This window comes from Chenopodium album, chromosome 3 (assembly GCF_948465745.1).
Source record: "Chenopodium album chromosome 3, dcCheAlbu1.1, whole genome shotgun sequence".
In the NCBI taxonomy this organism is placed as follows: domain Eukaryota; kingdom Viridiplantae; phylum Streptophyta; class Magnoliopsida; order Caryophyllales; family Amaranthaceae; genus Chenopodium; species Chenopodium album.
This window is the reverse complement of record NC_137836.1, coordinates 2,382,593-2,404,786: the sequence shown is the minus strand read 5'-3', so window position 1 is coordinate 2,404,786 and position 22,194 is coordinate 2,382,593. Positions and strand designations below refer to the sequence as shown.

Here is a 22,194-nt window from a genome sequence, read left to right as displayed (position 1 = left end):
ATGTTTCGACAATATAAGATTATACGTATATATAGATGGAAACTGATTTTTTTTTTTTTATACGGAAAATTGATATTATTGAGAGGGTACTTACTTTAATTGACTCCTATATATATATCAATATAATATCACATATGATATTTTTCTTATACGAGTATGATCATATTAATATATTGTGTTTCAAATAAAGACATATCAATGTACTTATATATCTCAATTCTCAATACTTCTTGATAAATAAATGGAATATAATTGAGGATCAAAACTTTATCAAATCATATTTTTAATATACAATGAAACTCTATATACTACCTCCGTTAATTATTATGTGCAACCCTTTGTTGCACATAATAATTAACGGAGGTAGTAGTAGATTTTATAATCAATAAATAATTTATTTTTGTTGAAACATATCAATTCTAATCCCCCCACAAATCATAAATTTTGCCAATATAAGTAATAATCTTACAAATAAGTATTATCTTAACTCGAATTACTACAGTCAAAATATCAAGTGTCATCTCATACTCCGGGTTACATTTAGATTTTAGAGTAACATTATGTGTTTATTTCTATACACACATCTTTAATAACACCGTCTTTTAGATACACCCACATGTATAATTCCGAATATAGAATATTGCTAATTTGCTATATGTCCTTAATTTAAACAAAAGTTACTCATAATCAATGACCAGTAACAACTTCCATAGTTGATATCATAATTACTATAGCTTCGGATACTCTTGCATGTTTTTTACACGTGTCAAGTTGTAAGACTAGTCTCTCGCTACTCGAACGCCAACTTTGATTCACATTCAAAAAAAAAAAAAAAAATGCAACAAGAAACAACGTAATTTCCGCTAAAACAAAAAATACATAAAAATTAAGTAACCACACAAACATGAAATAAAAAAAATAATAATAATAAAAATAAAACAAGTCTTCTTCTTCAACAAAATTCTCTCTCCTCTTTTCAAGGGTTTCTTAATTTTTCCCTCAAAATTCTCTTCAACTTTCTCTCTCTATCTTCACTCTCTACAAAACCCCCTCTTTTCCTTGAATTTTCATTATATTTTTATTTATTTATCTAATTAATTTATTTTCTCTGAAATTAATTATTACTCTGCAAAATTAAAAAATTAATTTGACGAATTTGAAGAAGAAGAAGAAAGATGTTGCCGTCGTTGTCGTTATCGTCTTCGTCGTCCTCTTCAGCTACGAGTCGAGTTGATAAGGCTACCAGCGAGCTTCTTGTTGGTCCTGATTGGACTTTGAATATTGATATTTGTGATTTTTGTAATTCTAATCACTGGTAATTTCTTTTTTTTTTTTGTTTGACTTTTTGTAAATTTTTTGATTTTTTTTTTTTATAATGATTTTGTAGTTATTATTTAGCATTTTGAGCGATTTTCTGGTGAATTTTTTAATTTTCAATTATGATTCTGAGTTTGTTTGTTCAATTTATATTTTTCTACTATTTTTGTTTAATTTTTCGGAGTTTTTATTTTTTAGGTATTAAGTTTTTTTAATGTGCTGTTACTCGAACCATCCGAAATTGTAAATTGTTTGTAGAATTTTGTCAAGTAAAAAAAATGTTAAATTTTAATTTTATGTCTTAAATTAGTGGTTGATTATCAGAGATTTTTTTTATTATTTTTAATAAAAGTTTTTGAATTTAATTGTCTGTAAAGATTTTTTTTTTTTTAAATTTTAAATTTTTGAGTAATCTGTTACTAATATTTGGATATTTTGGAAGAAAAATTAGGGTTAAAAGTGTAATTGAAGAGGAAGAGTGATGTGTTTTGCTTGTTGAATGATTAGGTTGGCGAAAGACGTGGTGAAAGAAGTGAAAAGGAGATTGTTGAACAAGAATCCTAAAGTTCAATTGCTTACTTTAACGGTATAATTTGTTACTTTTGTTCTTCCTTTTTACATGTTTTATTGATTATAATTGTACTGATTTATAAAGTGGTGTGTTGTAGCTGTTAGAGACTATGGTTAAGAATTGTGGCGAGTATATACACTACCACATTGCTGAGCGAAAGATTTTGGATGAGATGATCAAACTCGTAAAGAAGAAGGTATGATTTATGAGGTTATCGCGAAATACTTTTGTTTTTCATGTACAATATCATGCAAAATTGGCAAAATCAACTAATCGTATCGTGAAATACCTTTGATTGTCATGTACATTATCATGCAAATATGGCGAGATTAACTTATAGTACTCCGTATCATACATACGTGCAATACTTTTGATTGTGATCAATTTTATGGTTCAATATGTTATGAAAATTAATGAATGAGATACCATATTTTGCTGTTATCACTGGAAAATTGGCAAAATCAACCAATGGTATCATGAAATACTTTTGATTTTCATGTATGATATCATGCAAAAATGGCCAGATCAACTTACAGTATCATGCAATACTTTCGATAGTGATGTTCAATTTTATGGCTCATTATGTTATGAAAATTAATGAATGGAATACCATCTTTTGCTGTTATCACTAGAAAATTGGCAAAATCAACCAATAGGATCATGAAATAGTTTTTGATTTTCATGTACAATATCATGCAAATATGGAAAGGTTAACTTATAGTATCATGCATTACTTTTGATTGTGATGTTCAATTTTATGGTTCATTATGTTATAAAGAATTAATGAGTGAAATACAATCTTTTGCTGTATATGATTCCTTCCTAAGAAAGTCATAGAGAATGTTAAGAGGAATCATACTCCAACACCCTGCTGCAGAACAAGTGTCACATGTCGGATCCTTTGACACTTTGACAAGATACAAAGTCCAAATATATAGTGGCCTAGTATGAAATTTTATAAAATCTGGCGTGGTGAAGGATCCGACACCTTGTCGGACACGGCAACCAAATCGAAGTCTAGGTTAAGTAGTTATTCAATGAGTACATATTTTCGTAATATTATATTATTTAATGCCATGTCAGCTTGTTTTCAAGTTCAAAACCCCTTTTTTCTTAGGCGGATAGCGCTAAATCAACTTTTGAAAGAACCGGTATAGGAAATTAGTGAGCTTTGCTATATTTGGATGTCAGCTATGTTACTCGGACTCTTCGGTTTACCTCAAGTACACATGTTGGACTCTTGACACTCGGACATGGGTATCTTACTTGGACACTTCATTTTAGTTCAAAATCATAGAAATTTTTCACAAAATAGCTGCCGTGTCTGACTAACGTAGGCTGTCAGCATATATTCTAGCTTTGAAATCTGCCTGGGTTACCTTTTTTTAGAGATGAGTGTGAATAGTAATCTGAATAGAATTCAATGAAAATATGGAAAACTTCATCAAATAAATCTTACCTAGGCTTTTAGTTTCAAATTGCAATTTCAAACAAAGGCCCTATCGAATACATGATCTATCTTCAATTTCAATTGTAAATCAAAATTCCCTATGCCCTCTGTTTTTTGTATCACACTTTGATCGGTACATAGTTTTTAATCAATATATTTGACTTTAATATAAAATGGAGTAAGTGAGGAAGTTTATGTGTTAAAAAATTATAGAATAAGAAAGTGGAGCTAATATTTTACTGAAAAGGTAAGGGATGTGAGAGGGAAATAAATAATAAAAAAGTAGTAGTGGGTTTGGGTGGTGATCATGAGAGGAGAAAGAAATAATATTAAAATATTGCTTTTTGCCAAAATTGGCAAGTGTATCACTTACAAAAAAAAAAAAAAAAAAAAAAAAAAAAAAAACTGCATTTGGACATTTGGCAAGTGTAACACTTGAAAAACAATGGAGGGAGTATTTGATGAAAACCCCCAATTATCAAATTGGTTAGGAATAGTGGTCTCTGACTTACAGGTTGACATAGATTATTTATTTGTCAGTGATTTGTCGCCGATCATGCTATTCTATGTCAGTTCGCTCTTCAATTCTCTTCTCTTATTCTCTGTCTTCATTTCCCCTATTGTCACAAAATTCATTCTTCTCCCTTCCTTTTTCGTTTTGGAAGCTTTGGAAGCATATGCTCTCAATTATTTCTCCTCTTCGACCTCTACAACAAAATATTTGAAGGTTTTTTTTTTCTTTTCTCCCCATTTGTTTTGCCTATTAGCTAACAGACCATGTGACCTCGTCCCTTTTCTTATTATTTTTTTTTTTAAAAGCTTCTGGGGTATCTGGACACTACTTACTATGTGTTTGGTGCTGTGTTTGAAAAAATTACTGGTGACTGTATCAATAGCTGGCAACATAAAGCTTAACTCTTTGTTGTGTAGAATTTTTGCAGGTAATATGATATGCTTGTATTACACTCAGATAGGTATATCGTGTATTTATAGGAACACATGTGCTTTGTCTTCCTGGTTTTAATTATAGCAAACTGGCAAATGGATCCTTGAGGAGATCTTTAGTGGCTGTGTTGCCTCATGGAGGTCAAATATATGTCAAATATATCTGAGCTGCTTTTATTGTCTGCTTAAAACAGGCCTTTTAAAATTCTGTAGTATTGCAATGCTCTCTGTTTCTATCTTCTTAACGTTCATGTTAAATATGTAATTTTTACAATTTTTTTATTATATTTATTATTATTAATTTTTTTGACCTAACATCTGGATTTTAAAAATGATTTTCAGGCTGACATGCATGTGAGAGAGAAAATTTTGGTACTTCTGGATTCATGGCAAGAAGCCTTTGGTGGTCCTGGTGGAAAATATTCTCAGTATTACTGGGCTTGTGATGAACTGAGGGTAAGCACATTCAACTTATGTTTTTGAGTGCTTGGGCACCTGTAGATATTATAAACTCCCATTTAGGTAGCTATGGGACTCATGTCAGAACTGTGTTGTAGTCCTTAATGAGTACTATTTGCAAAGCATGTGATTTGACTAGTAAGCTCCTTCATACCTATCCTCCTTGCCTATATGGAGCAATTTTTAAATTCAGATTCTGGAGCTTTAGTCTGCAGCCTGGCTGTGATTGAATGGTTGGATATCCTCGTTATAAGTTTTATGGGCCTAATGTCCTGTATCTTATGCCCTGTATGGAATAGCACTCTGAATGGCACAATCCTACACTGGGCATTAAAAACCTGGTTGGCAATTTGTTTAAGTTTCATTTACTACTGCTATGCTGTCCATGCTTCTTCAATCCATTACAAGTTGCAAAAGGAGGAGGGTGTGTGTGTGTAATTTGATCGCTTTATCCACTTTTCTTGTATAGATACATTTTGGCACATTTTACTTCAATTTTCATACATAGTCAAGTATCCTATTTAGGTTAATGTCACTATTTCTTAGCAAGAATGAAAAAAAAAAAAAAAATCATAGATAGATGCATTGCTGTAGAAAACTTGAGGGAAAATTAATGTGAATTATATGAATTTTTTGCAATTTTTAAGATTAGTCTAATCTTTGGATCTTCTTCATCAATCCCATCTTTAACGATCATATTCTGATAACCTAGTTGCTCTATACTCATTAACCTGTATATGCACGAGAACTCCTATGTGGAAGGCGTAGTTGCATTGTATGCACTGTACATCACATATCAAGAGCCACCCTTTTTTGCTCAAAATACATGACATGCAAGATAAACTAAAGGAGGGCTTTCTTGATCTTATATTCTGTCATGAGTACCAAGAGAGTAAAGCTTTCACACATCATATGCACTATAGTACTGTACATGAGAAGTCCTTTTTTTTGCTCAAAGCACATCTCGTACAAAATTTAGGGCTATCCCCATCTTCCTTTACTTCATCTGGAACAGGATGACCCTGCCCGCTCAAATAAAAAAAAAAAAAAAAAGGAATATCAGATTTAATTTAGTTGTAGGAGTATTAGGAGCTTTGAAGAAGGTGGTCAATAACCAGTCTCCGCTGTTGATCTATCATTGAGGAGGAGCAGTTTTAGTAATTTGACTTATAATACTGCTGCTGCTCTCTCTCTCTCTACTAATTTTATTTTCATTAGGGGTTTATGGTGAAATTTTGTAACAACTTAGGAGTATAGCATGGTAAAATCAGATAGAGAAAGGGAAGGATATTTTCAGCGATAAAGATGACTATTATGCATAAGCTGGCAAAACTTCTTGTTCTGGCTACTTTGTTACCAAGGTTGTCGGTTGTTGAAAAGAGACCATTGTTGACTTATTTGAAGGGGAAATGTGGTGGAATTAGTATGAAGATACTGGGTTGACAGTTTTTACCTTTGGATTCGTGGTAGGCAATATAGGTTTCTTTTAGTTGTATAAGTCTATATAAATTAGGCTGTTCTCAGGATGTGATCCCCACTGAAGCTGTAATTATTTTGATGCTATATATGATGGGATTTTATGAAGAACATCATTACAGTTTGGATTATGCATGTTACTTAATAAAAAAATTTCTTTTTCTAGAGTTGATTTGATTTGGAGAAGGGATAAATCTACAACATAGAAAGATTAAAGATGTATCACAAATAATTTTATTTTGTTGGTATGTTTTCTGTAGTTTGTATGACTATGTGTCTGTAGTCAAATAGTCATCTGGATACATTGCTATATCGACATGCTAATTGCAATATTTGATCATGGCAGCGTTCTGGCGTCCATTTTCCCCAGCGCTCTCCTCGCTCAGCCCCAGTGATTACACCACCAGTCACCCACCCATCAAGAGTTACTCAAGTTGGCTTTGGCATGCCTGCCAATTCTTCGCGGAGGCTGGATGAAGCCATGAGTTCTGAGGTTGAGAGCTTAAGGTACTATCACGAATATGATAACGTGCTCTTGTTCAGTAGTGTATATGACAACTAAGATTTGTCATGCAAATATGCAATTATTTTGCCCGAATATTATCCATAACCTGTTAGCTGTGTTTTGGCCAGCAATTCGGCTTTGGAATCTATGCAGAATGCATTTGAGCTCCTGGATGATATGCTCCAAGCAGTCAATCCTAATGATCGCATGGTATGGATTCTATGGAAACATCTGTTTTTATATGATAGTATTAAATGTCATGGATTATTGCTTTTAAGGAAAGGGTAAAACAAAGCATCTCATGCTTCATTTTTTTTTTTTCAATTTTTTTTGTAGTCTGTGAAAGATGAAGTAATTGTAGATCTTGTTGAGCGTTGTCGTACAAATCAGAAGAAGTTGATGCAAATGATCACTACTACTACGTTAGTATTTGCTGGAATGAGCTTTTTTGTTACTTTTTGTATAATTTTTCGTGTGTGACCATGAGTTGGTCAATTTGCTAGTTTTTGACTCATCTTAGTGGCCTGCTCATTTTGCAATCTTATTTTGGTTGGTTGGCAGGGATGAGGAACTTCTTGCTCAGGGTCTTGAGATGAATGATTCCTTGCAAAGTGTGATTGCAAGGCATGATGGAATAGCCTCCGGTGCTCCCCTACCAAATCATAAGAGGGATATCAGTGTTCAACCGAAGGAATCAGTTGAAGAATCTAATGCCAAAGTTACTGAAGCAAGAGACAAATCTCCTGTAGAGGGCAGCAATTCTCCAGCATCTGAGACACCTGGTTCAAAGGCTCTAGCTGAAGAGGAGGAAGAGGAGGATGAGTTTGCGATGCTTGCTCGAAGGTTACTCTTTTAAAATGATTTATTATCCACTTGTTTAAATCTTTTTTTTTTTTTTAATTCCTAGCAGTTTGAGTAGCTCCTTTATTAGTTTATGCTGGTAGCTTTCTTTGTGTTTCGCACTTTCTAGACAAAATATGAGGTCAGTCGAGATCTGTAAATCGAAATCACCACCATGAATGACATGATGCCCAGGCTACAAAATCGTGCATGTTATGAATACTTGGGCCAACTTGGCTATAAATTATGAGTGGCCCAAAAATACTTGGGCCAACTTGGCTACAAAGTATGTGCATCTATGAAAACTTGTCAACGACAATTCAACTTAGCAAGTTGCATGTTTTAATATCTGCTTTGTCTGTATATCACAATAGTTACATCTGATTCAGGAGCTCAATTTTTTTGTACTTCAAATCTTCAATTTAGTCTCTTTCTTTTTAAATTTATTATTATTTGGTTTAACATGATCTTATTGCAGGCACTCAAAGGCACAAGCTGCACCTTCACATAGTGCTGGGACAGTTTCTACAGAAGATGCAGCCTCCTCTAGTGGTAGCAATAATGCACTAGTATTGTTTGATGCACCTTCACCTGCAACTACGACGACAACTAGTTCAAAAGAGCAGGACATTATGGATCTTTTGAGCCTTGTTCTGACTACAAGTTCAACTTCTTCTGAAACCTTGCAAGCTCCAACCTCAGCTCCTGCACAAGACACATTTGAGGTACACAGTTAATCTTTGTTTTGTTGACTGAATCTATCATTATACTTCTAAGTAGTATCTTTATTTTTCTGATGATTTAGATTTTCATCTTATTGGTGCCTCTTCTTTTCAAAAATAGCATGATATTAGGATTGACCATTCACATTGTTGCATTTTGATAGGCATCTCTAAACAGTTATGTCGTGCCATGGGCGCAGCCTCAACCACAGCCTCAGCCCCAGCAAATGACACAGTCTTCACCTCAATTACAAACACATTACCAGTCGATGCAATCTCAGATGCCAATACAATCTCCACAGGGTTACTCACAATTTTCTTCTGCCTATCCCCCACCTCCATGGGAGGCAACCTCCGGTTATGGCAATGGCCACATTCCAGGGTCTAATCCATACCAATACCCAACTTCTCAAGGAAATATGAACAATTATTCCATGTCTATGCAAGGAGGTTGGTCATCACAGAATGCATATTCACAATACGGAAATCAGCCAATGTATTCCAATCCTCAAGCTGCTGGTAACTCCGCTCCAATGCCAGGCATCCGTTCACTTCAGCATGCCAATTCCTTCCAAAATCCCCCATCTATGAACAACAACCTATACACAAATTCACAAGTGGCTAATAATTCTTCCTCATTACCTATGCAAGGAGCTCGACCATTTCAGCATGTCAACTCTTTTCCTGCAAAGGTAGGTATGAATAATGGAAACACTACGGTGTTGAATAATGGCTCTGTTGGTATCCCTTCTTCTGGGCAGAAGCCTTACATTCCGTCTTATCGTCTCTTTGAAGATCTGAATGTCTTGGGTGGGTCAGAAGGCAAGATCAAGAGTGGTCCGTATTCGAGTGCATCAGGAACCCGAATATGATAGTTGGAAGGGGTAGTAACATTCGAGTTCAATTGTGCAATGACCTTGAATTGGATTACTCATGCATACATGTGAATAGATGTGTATATCTACACACACTGGGCTTGTAATTATTCAGACATATTGTGATGTTGGCTTGAACGTGTGGTGTTGGTACTTCCAATGATTTATAATAGAATTTAATAAATTATCTCGATTGTTCCCTAACCTTTTTGTAAAGTGCTTGTTCATATCAGAAACGTGTTCCTTTTTTCAGTTATCTTTTGTTTTCGCTGACAAAATTACCTTTTACATATGATGATTTGCATAACAATAAAATGCGTGATATGATATGTTCTCTCCATCACTCACTACCTTCATGTTTTCATCCACGTCAAGAAAAAATGGAAGGCCAATTAGGTCAAGGGTGAAGAACAAGAAAGGTATAGGCTATTGCAGAATCAAAAAATGCAAGGACAACCCCTTTATTTGTATTGTCAAGCAGTTCATAGCGTCTGTAACCCCAATCTACTTTTTAGTTCTTGTATTAGTTTGGTTAAGAGGTTTAAATTTTCTTGTAGTCTTGAGTCCGTTGGAAGCTAGTCTACTTTTTAGACCATTGTCATAAAAAATATACGTAGTATATGTATATATATAATTCTATATACTCGAGAGGAGTTTTGGTTTTGACTTCTCATGTTGGACTACTGGAGCAGCAGCCTAACAGGACTAGAAATTTCATAATGAGTTGGACCAAGAATTAAACAGGCCTGGGGGTACTTTCTGAAACTTTTATGGGCTCTTTTTGTGTAAAGCACTAAAACATAGAGCACGATATATACCACACTTAAGAGCTTTTAAAAATGGAAAAATGGAAATAAATAATCCCACCTTTGCACAATAACAATCCCACCTTTTGATTATTACGAGGCAATCCCACCTTGGCATGTCTTCTTCTTTTAATAGGCTTTTTTACCTACAACCTATTAAACAGGTTAACATGTTTTTTTAAATTTTTTTCAAAGTCACATGTGACTTGATGATTGGACAAAATAATAAAAGTTAACCAAAAAAAAAAAGGGTAAAAAAAATAAAAATAAAAAACAAAAAGAACCCCACCAGCCACCCCCACAGCCACCAGCCACCCCCCAACCACCGAGAAACACCTACCCCATACCCTAGGCCCAACTAAAAACGGCCGGAAAACGCTACCCAGCCGCCGAAAACCCTTATGACCGCCAAATACCGCCATCCCAGCCCCGATAAACCCCTACAACTGTCGAAAAAACCAACGAAAACACCCCATCCCAGCCCCGATTAACCCTTAAAAAAAAATTCATCAACCACCAGCCACCCCCCATCGTGAATCCCTAACCCTTACCGTAGCCCTACCAAAAACCGGACGACTACAACCCTAAACCCCCCAAAAACGGCCGGCCGAAACCGTCAAATACCAAAATCCACTTTTTCGATCAAAAGCCACCCTCGAAACCACCCTGGACCCAAATCCCACTCCCGAAATCAATTTAACCACAACAGTCACCACCCTAAAAACCCCACCTAGCCGCCGAAAAACCCCTCTCAGCCCCCGAAAACCCCACCCAACCTCCTTAATCATCCCGAATGTCCCCATCTAAGCCCCTAAAAGGCCGCTTAAAATACCTTTAAAACCTGACCCCACTGCGCAAAATCCACCGTTTACGTGGTGGGTAGGTGTCAGACCGACCGTTTCAGAGGTTAAGGAGGGCGGTCATTCGGTGTTTGGTGGTGGCTAGGGTAGGGGCTGGAGTGTCACGGTGGCTAGGGTTTTTAGTTGGTGGCAGGGGTGTTTTTTTTTTTTTAAAAATTTTGTTTTCTGTATATTTTTTTTTTTTTTTGGCTTTTTTTTTAATTATTCAAAAAATAAAATGAACCTATAAAAAATTGACACATGGCATATAACCTACAAAAATAAGTCACCAACAGGTTAAGGTCTATTAAAAGAAAATCACATACCAAGGTGGGATTGTCTCGTAATAATCAAAAAGGTGGGATTGTTATTGTCAGATCAGGTAAAGGTGGGATTATTTATTTCCATTTTTCCCTTAAAAAATGGACTGATCCAATATATATACTTCGTATATTTTTTTTAATTGAAGAAGCTTGATCCGTATACTCCTTTCGGTTGTATTTAAGTGTTCTATTTTAACTGAACAAGTATGTCGACTTAGAAATTAGATCAGAAATATCTTTAATTATTAATAAGTATAAAGCATATAACAATTGATTATAAATAAACTATTAATTAATAAAATTAGGATTCCTAATCGACCCACGCTATTCTAGACCTGAAATAACTCTACGTCTCTACCCAAATGCAAATTCAACTATACCGTTGATAACCTAGCTCGACTATCTGATACGAGGTTTATCTTCTTAAAATAATCTAACCCGATTTTGTCCAAACATAATTCAATCTGACTTGTTGCTAGAGGTGATCAAAACTTGGGCTAGAAAACTCATGCCCAAACCCATTAAAAGTGTCGGGCTTTTATGAATTATTTTTTTCATAATTTTTACTAATGATTTCATTAAAAATCTTGATAGTCAAAGTTGTGTCTCGGTAAATGAGCAAATTTGACTCTAGGTTATAAAAAAAAACCGAGGGATCAATAATAAACAGCTATTTACCAAACACTTTTACACAATCAGCTATTTACAACCAGTTAGTCAAGTCATCTAATAGAATCTACTAGTCAAACCAATTACAATCAACTTTATTAATTAGCTAACGGCTAAATACCAAACAAAGCCATTATCCGGGCTTGATTAGCTCTAGACTTAGGGCCTGTTCTGATTTACTGAACTTAGTTGAACTGAACTGAACAGAGCTGAGCTGAGCTGAGCTGAACTGAACTGAACTGGATTGAACTGAGCTGAACTGAACTGAAATGAACTGAAATGAATATTTTATAAGATAAGGAAATTAAGAGCTGAACTTAACTGAGCTGAACTGAACTGAGCTGAACTGAACTGAACTGAGCTGAGCTGAACTGAACTGAACTGAACTGAATTTCAACGTAAGAGAACAGACTCTTAATTATCAAATTTATTGTAGGAGGTTTAGACCATGTCACTTACAGGCTTGAGCAATTGATTTAAACTTCCAGATCTTTCGAACTTTCGAAGCAATTGATTAAAAAATAAACAAAAAAGGAATTTAGAGAGAATAATCTAGATGATCCGAGATGCGATGAATTTCAATTCATTCGATATAAATGTTAGCGTTGCAAATAGCTATAAGTTGGTTAGTGGTCTAATAGACCATTAACCACCATGTTACATTCCACTTCCCTACCTGCCTGCACAAACCATTACATCACAAAACCAAACTAATTGAAGAAATCAATATGTTCACATTATTTTATTTAATTTGTGAGAGGTATTCATCCATTATTCCATACCTCTAACTTAACTATCAATAATGGCTTTTGAAATTAAATTTATTGAATTCATATGGTGTGATCAATCACTCCCTTCGTTACGTGTGTGAACGGTCTTGTATTGTTGAACGCAAATTTTTAAAAGTTGTTATATTGGTATTTAGAATTGATAAGCGTTGGTACATTTATGTTTGTAGACCTACACATAGGGCTGGCAAATGGATCAGGTCGGGTCGGGTTCGTGTTCGGGTCACCTAATTTCGGGTCAGCTACCCCCCAACCCGAACCTGATCCATTTAACTTTTCGGGTTGAAAACCCCAACCTGAACCTGATATTTTCAGGTTCGGGTCAACCCGAAATTGACCTTATTTGACCTGATTTTTTATTTGGGTTAAAATCAGGTTTCTTTGACCTGAAATTAACCCGACCCAAACCTGATATATTCAGGTTCGGGTTAACCCAAAATTGAACTGAATTTTTTCATTTCAAATACAAGTTGTTCAGAGGTTAAGCATTTTAATTCAAACCAAAATTAAATAGCTTAGTCTAACAAAGTAACAATCCTACTTAACGATAATAAACCAATAAAAATTATAATTCATTGATTACAAACCAAAGATAAAGTTTTAATAACACAAATTACAGTTCTCAAAAAATAATAGAAGATGCAATAAGATTTTCATTTGGATTAAGATCGAGCGATGTTGGCCTGGCACTGTCAATTTGTCATGGCTGTCATCCTTGTTCACCACCTCAAGCTTCAAAATTGATCCCACAACATTTCCAATTGAACATGGGTGGGCTACTTCTTGCTGCCAAACCTATAAAGAAAAACAACACTAACATAATTAAAACATGCAATTCTAAATCAGACTATATTATCTAGATCTAACTAGTAAGATCTAAATTAAAACATGCATGCTCATGATAAACAAAAGTAAACAACAAATATTAGCAAGAATCACCATAACATAGACAACATTTAACAAAAAAAATTAGCATTAACAATAAAAAATTAGCAAAAACAACCATATAATAACATAATCAACAACATTTAACATCAGAAATTAGTAATAACACTCGAAAATTAGAATGTAAAAAACTAAAATAAACGGAAGCAAGTAAATATAAAATTAACAACAGAAGAATTAGAAAATAAACAAAACTAGCATATAAAAACACGAAAAAAAAAACAGAAAATAAATTAAGAAGCAAGATACCTTTGATGAAGGAGACGAATTCGTGGAGGAGTGAAGGATTCAAGCCGTGAATGAAATGAAATGGTAAAGTTAGGCTTAACGGAACTACCTCTATTGAATTCAACAATGAGGTTTTGAGGAGAGAGAAAATTAAAGAGAGAGAAGTGAGGGAAAAACGGCTGAAGATCAATGAGGGGAAATGAGCTCATTTAGGGTTTTGAATTTATATATGGAAGCCTCTTTGTGAATTTGGGCTGGGCTTAATAAGCTTTTTACGTTTTTTTACTTTTTCTTACTTAAATTAGTTCGGGTTATCAGGTCGGGTTCGGGTTGACCCGACCTGATTTTGACCTGAAATTTATTTCGGGTTAAGTGGGTCGTTTTCGGGTTGAGATTTTCAACCTTAACCTAACCCATTTAATTTCGGGTTCGGGTTCGTGTCGACCCATTTAAGTTTTCGGGTCGAAAACCTCAACCCAAACCCGCTTTTTTCGGGTCGGGTTCGGGTCGGGTTTTCGGGTCGGGTCAGTTTTTGCCAGCCCTACCTACACATGATAAATTATGGATTATTTGTTTGTTGACAGATAATGTGAAATAGAAAAGAATATAATTAGTTAGTTAAACATCTCTATAAATGGAAAACAAGGTTGTTTGTCGGCCCAAAATTAACCTAGACTGTATCAATCAAAACTAACAACCCTAGACCCGAATGAAACAAGTCCAAAATTTGGACCAGTTCTTAAATTCAGGTTAGGGTTGTCGTCCCCCAAAACTAAATCCTACCTCGTTTGAAAAATGGTAAAAAGTAAATTTACTATAAGAAAATATATATATAGCTAGCTAACATCTTGTTGGCTTTCATATATACTTCAAGACTGCAACATAATCTACTACACGATTAATGAAGTTTGATACGGTACTAGATACGTGAGTACTCTGTAATTCATAAATAAAAATACATAAGATCTCATCACATAGGGCTTGTTCTCTTCAGCTTAATTTCAATTTAGTTCAGTTCAGTTTAATTCAGCTCCAATCAGTTCAATTTAGTTCCTAATTTCTTTCTCTCATAAACAATTCATTTCAGCTTTATTCAGTTCAGTTTAGCTTCAATCAGTTCAATTCAGTTGTTTTCAGTAAATTAGAACAGGCCCTTAGTGTGCATGTTAATTGATTATATAGTATGTTTTGGTGGTGGTAACCAAAAGTTGGGATCAAATCCTATCTAGCTCATCGCCTTTATTGTGCTCTCTCTTAAAAATAAAAATCCAAGAGTTGAATTACTGTTGAAAGTCATTATCAAGGTGTTGTTTTTTTGGTGTTTAGAGAGCCACAAGGATGGGGGTGAGAATCAATGCCAGGATCTCCTGAATCCAAAAAGAAAACTTTAATCACTTGAACTATCTCTCACTCTCAATATCTAGGTGTTGTAATCATACAGAGGCAACAATTATATTATGAAGTATATTATTGCAACATCAAGAAGGTCAACTGCCTAAACAACTCAATCGGCTTTCTAGAGTTACAAATCTTACAATGCATTTGTTTATGGATAATACTAGTATCAACAATAAATTGTTTAAGGACATACATCCAAGTTTTCTTAATAGTTAATATACATAGATGAGGAGCTTGTCCCGGTTTATTAAATAATAAACAAATTTTATTTATCAAATAACACTTTCAAAAATAAATCAATAATTTTATTCAGCTCAAAATGATAGATGAGTCACATTGAGTATAGTAGAAATTGTTATATTTGTTCTCCTTGCGGCTTAAAAAGTATATGGTGTTGTGATGAGTTTTTTATTTTTCTTGTTTTTTAACAAAGTGTTGTGATAAGTTTTTTTAGTTATGAACTTAATATTTTAAACCACCGAATTAATCAATACCTGAACAATAACTCTAATTTGGGGTTTAAATGTTTAATGAAGAAAGTACTAACAACTCTTCATGTCGAGGAAATAAATAGATAAATGAGAAACGAAAGTATTAATGTCTTGTAGTACTTTATTTGAATGTAGAGATGAAATATTGAAGAACAAACCAATAATTAATTTAGAACGTGTTTGACACTAACTTAATTTAATTTTGAGTAGATTTTATATTTACTCTTTTAAATTACTACTCAATAAGCAAAAAAAATTGAGTGTTAAGCAAAGGTAGTGGTAGAAATAGCTTTTGTCAAAAGCTAAAACTACTAGCTTTTGAAATGGTTGACTAGCTAATATACTTATATTAACTAGTCAACCGTTACTTTACTAAACACTCCTAATAAATTAATTATTTATCGTCAAAATTATGCTAATTGCCTGTTGACAATTAATCACGTCTATTAATATCACAACATTTACTATCACTACTAATGCTATGTTAATTCAAATCCATAAGTGTACCTGTGGTATTTGATACTTGTAAAATAATGTTCCATTTAAGCGATAATTACTACAATTGTTTTCCAAAAGAAAAATAAAAACTTTTAGCAAATTAGGGAGTAATCAAATTTTTTTTTTTCGTCTATTCTAATAATAAGGTATTGTTATGTGTAAGTCCGGATAGTAGACGAATATAAGTTATTGAACGTTTGATACTCCCTATGTCCCAATTTCGATTGCTGATGCACATGTTTGACCGTTGATATCTTTTATTATATATTTATACGTAGTATAAATTATAAAAAGTTTATATTAAGAAACTATACATTAAAATAGACCCAACAACATCTTACATGTTTACACGACTTTCATATACTCCGTAATAGTTAAAAAAAAATGGTCAAAGGGTTGAATAGTACAAAAAGTCAAACCGTTACAAGTAATTTGGGACGGAGGGAGTACAACATATAAGTATTTGAATATCTCAACTTTTAAAATTTAGATATAAATTTTTGAACAATTATTTTTATACAAGTTTTTAAACAATTTTATTTATATAAGTTTTTGAAAATTCATACAGTAACATATCATTATATATTAGGTGTTGACCGTTTTGTAAAAAATGGGTATAATTGTTTTGTTGGCTGTATTTTTCAAATTTTTCTAACCATTAAAACTTTCGACTATTTATGCTGCGAATTCTCAATTCTCAAATACATACTTGGATTTCAGTAACGATAGAATCCTTTCAAAATTTCTTTGCCCATTATATTCAACGTCGAAAAATGGAACTGTTTTTGAAAGATTATAACATAATCTAAGCCTTTACTAATATAAAACTGATTTAGAAATTGATAAATTAGACTAATTTTAAGAAGCTAAATGCGAATCGAAAGTCATTTGTTTGACATTCGATGAACATTGATTGTCTTTGTATATTATTATGGACCGTTTGGTATGGTGGATAACTGGATACCTTACTAGTTTATTGCGATGTGTAATGCATTCAATTTTAAGTCAGATTGTTCGTTGCAATAATAAACGGAACGTTTATGATTGAAAGTTATGTACTACAATATATATATCAATTAAGGTCAATATTCAGGGATGATTTTTTTTTTTTTTAAAAAAAAAAAAATCTATTTAGGCCGGATATAGTCTGTACTCCCTCTCTCCACTATCTACATGCCTACTTTCTCTTATCTACGTGTACAATAATAAACAGAACGTAGTGATTGAAAGTTATGTACAATATATGTCAAAAAAAAAAATTGTTTTGGCCGGAATAGTCTATATTAATCTTTTCGGGAAATTAGGTTATTTAATTTCCCTTTATCGTGCTAGTTTATTATAGTTTTCTCTTTTAGTTATAGTAAAGCTACACAAGTGTAGTTAGTTGTGATTGTTCATCTCCATCCCTATTATATTTGATTTGCTTGTATTAGTTGAACTATTAGAATTGATTAAGTGCAAATAGACAAGATGATGACGATTTATATGAGATTGAAACATTTGTCAATCAATAATTTACAACAATTTGATAAATTGGTTGGAAATCTACAAATCTGTGAACCCCTTCTCAAACATTGTATATGCAAATAGTGATGTGAAAGAATGTATGAATTAAACAATGAACACGATGTAAAAACATTAAAAAAATTGTACTCCGTAAGATGCATGCCTGGGGTCACTAGGTCACGTCTGTGTTATAGGCAGCTAGCTTGGCATAGTTTCTTGCGAATTTGTGGTATTGCTTGTTTGAGATTGGTTGGTTTAGAAATGTATAATCTTTATGTTCCTAATTAATTGTAATTAGATTAGCTAGGAAGATGGTATAAAGATTTCATAATTTTCTATTTATTATAGATCCACCTTAATATTTAATTAGAATGTTCACAGCTTGAAGCGAGAAATAAAGCATATGTTACATATGATACATAATGGATGTAAAAATGCATAGTGCATACATAAACTCTTTGGATTTTAGTATTTTCTTTAAGAATTGTGATTTCCATGTAATTCTAGGAGTGTTGTTGATTGTTGTTGCTAATAAATACTTCATGTTACGAAGCAATTGATTAACGACGACGTTGTTTTTTGCCCCTACTTTTTTACGAGGGGTGTTTTTCTCGTATGAATTTACTTTAACATTACCTTTTAGTTTCGCACACATTGTATAATGTATATACTTGTTCAATGTCTAAATTTTCATTTTTGTTTATTTTGACATTCTAGCAAAATACTCCATAATAATATCAATTGATTTTATGATGGAATTATACTAGGCATACATTGGTAAAAAAATATCTTGTTTGGATTTTTTGTTGGCCCAAACAATATTTATTATATTTATATCAATTTAATTATGGAAAGGAAAGAGGTAAAATAGTACAAGACCTTCACGTACATTCTTTAAGACTGTAACACCCACAGGCCACATCCCCCTAAATTCTAATACAAGTACATCAACCATTCTTGTCATTTAGCTTGATCAATTATTTTTTTAATGATAATGAAGTACAAAGTAAAATATATTATCTCGTCTATATTTTGTCTTTAGGTCATTGCCTTTTAGTATATTGGTATATTTTTAATCGAGTATATAAATTGATCTTGAGATTCAACCATCAGCTTAAAGTTTTGATTAATTTGATCTATTAATATGGTATCAATAGAAAACGTGAGACAAATGTTACGTAAGAGGATGTGATAGGCCGGAGTATATAGATCAATCTAACTATCAGGTTAAACTTTTTGTTGAATTAAAGGAGGGATACCCAGTCAATTCCCCAAATAAACAAAATTTGTTTATCTGGAGGTATAACTGTCTTTTCAAGTAGCAGTGGAGGGGTATATGTGTCTTTTCATGTACTAGTTGAGGGGGTACATGTGTAATTTCCTCACCAAACAGTATAAGTAAAAAGCAAACAGTAATTGGACAGCTCACCAAAAGTAATGAATAAATGACCCTGCTTTTTTAATATATTTACAAAAATACCATCAGATTAACAAAAATTCGTTTATCTGGCAGATTAACTTGTATTTTCCCGAATTAAAGAGAAAAAAAATCATTAATAAAAAATAACCATAGTTGTTTTGGTGAAAATACTCATTTAATTTTCTAAATACTTATAAAAATTATACGGAGTATTGATTTTTTTTTTTTCCTTTTGATGTTCATAGTATCCCACCTGTTTTACCTTTTGGGCTAATCGAATTCATGACTCAATTTTAAGTGGTTAGGTTATAGTCCCCTTCTAATAGTTAGGATATATAAGATCTATTTAATTTTTATTAGTATATTGCTATTTTACATAAAAGTTAATCATGGTTTGATAAAGATGTGAAACGTTGACTGCCTTGTTTAATTCCACCCTAGGTTTGATCAAAACGTGTGACTCAATAATACTTTTATTTTTTTTAATAGACTCAATAATACTTTTTCATTTCTCACAATCTCATTAAAATTAATAATTAACCAATTTGTGAAGTATGAAGGAACAAAAACTATAGCACTAAAATACTTCAATAGTCACCATCGCTCGCTAGTCGGCACGCTAATTCTAATCCATGAGCAATGAGAAACATTAATTAGCTCAACTACCAAATACAAGTAATAACCAACGTTATTTTTCTTGTCAAAAAAAAAACGTTATTTTTTGCATTAGAACTACCTCTACAACGCATGGTTAGGGCCTAGGGCTACTAACTTGCACTCCATCTCCAATTCTATGTGTTTTTTATTTATCAACAATTAACTTTTGTGTTCGATTGCAAGTCAATTGACCGCCGAATCTCTCACAAGTTTATGTTCATGTTCATATTCATACATATTCATATTCATGGGTCACCATGTTTCATAGTCATATTGCTCTACTAAATAAAATTATATTAGGTCGTCATCATATAGGGTTTAGTTAGAGTCAACACAAGATATAATCTATTCTTTTTTAATGGTTGAAGACAATTGTTATTTGTTAAATCCCACAAATCAATACTTAGAATTTGAGTCATGAGATGGCCTCCATAAAATTAAAATTTAAAATTTAAATAAATAAATAAATAAAATAAAATAAAAAAACTATGATGAGAAGAACATTCAACACTACACACTCATAATTTAGATTGATTTAATTAAACTATTTGATCAACTCATATCTTTTTTTCTGTAAGTTTTAGCAAAAATAAGCAAGATTAAACCAAAAATAAAGTTCAATAAAATTAAATTAAGCAAGAATAAGTAAATAAAGCTCTACAAGCGGGTTTAATTTCTAAGAAACAAAGAAAACTATATGGAGAAAATGTCTAGCTTTCTTCACTTGTTTCAGCGTAGTAGGATAAAAAAAAAAAAAACAGTAGTTATTGTAGAATGAAGGGTCATTTTATAGAATAATGAAAAGCTATTGTTATGGAGAGGTGCCACATGGAAAAATTAACAATGTTCGATAAATTAAAGGATCAACTCAATCAAAATTAATTGTTAGTTATAATTTAAAATTGTTAATTTGTTTAGCATGGAGCTAAATTAATGGAAGGACCAAAAACCTTAATGGTTAATATACTTTGAGTTCTACCATTCTTACACGATATACTAAAACTAATTTTCTATTTTAAACAAAAAAAATCATCATAGTCAAAAGTGCATAGTAGACATGGTTAGGGAGACCGGAGACGTGACTCACGAAAAGGTTGCATTTCAATTGATGTAATTTTCTTTTCAACCGAATAAAAGTGACTTATTTATGAGTTCTTAGTAAATAAGGGTGTAATTGTGTTTGATTAATGCGGAACAAATCAATGAAAAATAAGAACGAGAAAAATAATAGAGAATATCTCTACTAGAAAAAGAGCGTTTTCCAACATTATTTTATTTCTGACGGATTTTTCCGTCGGAACATACTTTCCTACAAAATTTCCGTCGGAACTGTTTGAAATCCGTTGGAAATTTTGTGACTTGCGACGGATTTTCGTGTCCGTCGAAACATTTCCTTCGAAATTCGGCCTATTTCTAGTAGTGTATAAATAAAGAACACGGGATTTATATGGTTCGGTCAAATTAGACCTACATCCACAGGTGAGGAATTCGAGAGCTTCTTCTTTATAATGGAGAAATTAAAGAACGAGATAATAATACAAGGAGTCTTAAATCTAATGGCTCAAAAGATATGATCTAAATGATCAACTAAAGGTTTCTTTTATAACACAAGAAAACCCTAATAAAACCCTAAAATTGTTCCCCAAGTATACTTAAATAGCCGTCATAAAAAAGATACTACTATAATTTTAGGAAATCATCCCTAAAATAATTAAGCTGAAATCGGATCCCAAAAACTGAAATTTTGACTAGGCATGGTCGTGTTCGTGTACTTCGTCAGCATATTTCCAGCAGTGTCAGTTCTTCGTAAAACGACCATAACTTTTTCGTTTCTTATCGGAATTGGGCATATAACCTATCGTTGGAAAGCTCTTGAACCAAACTATCACCTCCAACTTGAATCACATCGAAATCATTTGTAGTTTGAGATATATCTGCGTTTAAAGTCAACCGTACTAGATTTCGAGTCAAAATTTAACATGAGTAAAACTCATCCAAAATTCATAATCACACACGATAGAAAACTAATTTATCCGCAAAATAAAATGTTTCTTATTATAGTTAAAATTATCATGATTTATGAATTCATTTATTTATTAATATGTTTATTTAAGTGAGTAAATATTGAAAATGACCCAACTATTATTATAAAAAGGTAGTTTAGTAAATTGACATTCTTATTAAAAAATATAGGGAAATTATCAATGATACCCTCGTAGTTTTGACTTTTATAAATGATACCCTCCATCAAACTTTTATTATCAGCGTTACCCCTATAATTTTACCTTAATTGTTGCAGTAATCATGACGTTAAACAAACGTTAAGTTTGTTCATTTGATAGGTTTAATGGGCTGACTTGGATTGACAAAAATGCCCCCCACTCATTAATACCCCCCCCAACCCCAACCAACACCATAATACTTCAAATTTTATCGTTCATCTTCTTTGAAATTGCTCCCCTGTTC

The 22,194-nt window shown here is 32.8% G+C and overlaps 1 protein-coding gene and 1 long non-coding RNA gene across 2 annotated transcripts; one reads left to right on the top strand and one right to left on the bottom strand.

Moving 5' to 3' along the window:
- The first annotated feature begins 814 nt into the window (after positions 1–814).
- LOC145623700 (uncharacterized) lies at positions 815–9,416 on the top strand. Its single transcript, XM_081676556.1, has 10 exons — positions 815–1,315; positions 1,825–1,903; positions 1,986–2,084; positions 4,626–4,739; positions 6,565–6,725; positions 6,852–6,933; positions 7,060–7,145; positions 7,285–7,566; positions 8,042–8,288; positions 8,450–9,416. Exons 1-10 carry the CDS (start codon positions 1,176–1,178, stop codon positions 9,155–9,157), a joined length of 1,998 nt encoding a protein of 665 aa, XP_081532682.1. The 5' UTR covers positions 815–1,175; the 3' UTR covers positions 9,158–9,416.
- Positions 9,417–13,118: 3,702 nt separating this feature from the next.
- Positions 13,119–14,287, bottom strand: LOC145610293 (uncharacterized). The gene is made up of 2 exons (XR_014106265.1): positions 13,780–14,287; positions 13,119–13,380 (listed from the first exon to the last, which is right to left on the bottom strand). It is a non-coding gene; the product is annotated as an uncharacterized LOC145610293 (long non-coding RNA).
- Between the last annotated feature and the right edge of the window lie 7,907 nt (positions 14,288–22,194).

Excerpts from the sequence above, each read along its gene's own strand:
- LOC145623700 (XM_081676556.1), top strand. The coding sequence starts at position 1,176 with ATGTTGCCGTCGTTGTCGTTATCGTCTTCGTCGTCCTCTTCAGCTACG. Across the intron at positions 6,726-6,851 it reads TCTGAGGTTGAGAGCTTAAG|CAATTCGGCTTTGGAATCTA; the intron begins GTACTATCACGA and ends TGTTTTGGCCAG. Across the intron at positions 7,146-7,284 it reads CAAATGATCACTACTACTAC|GGATGAGGAACTTCTTGCTC; the intron begins GTTAGTATTTGC and ends GTTGGTTGGCAG.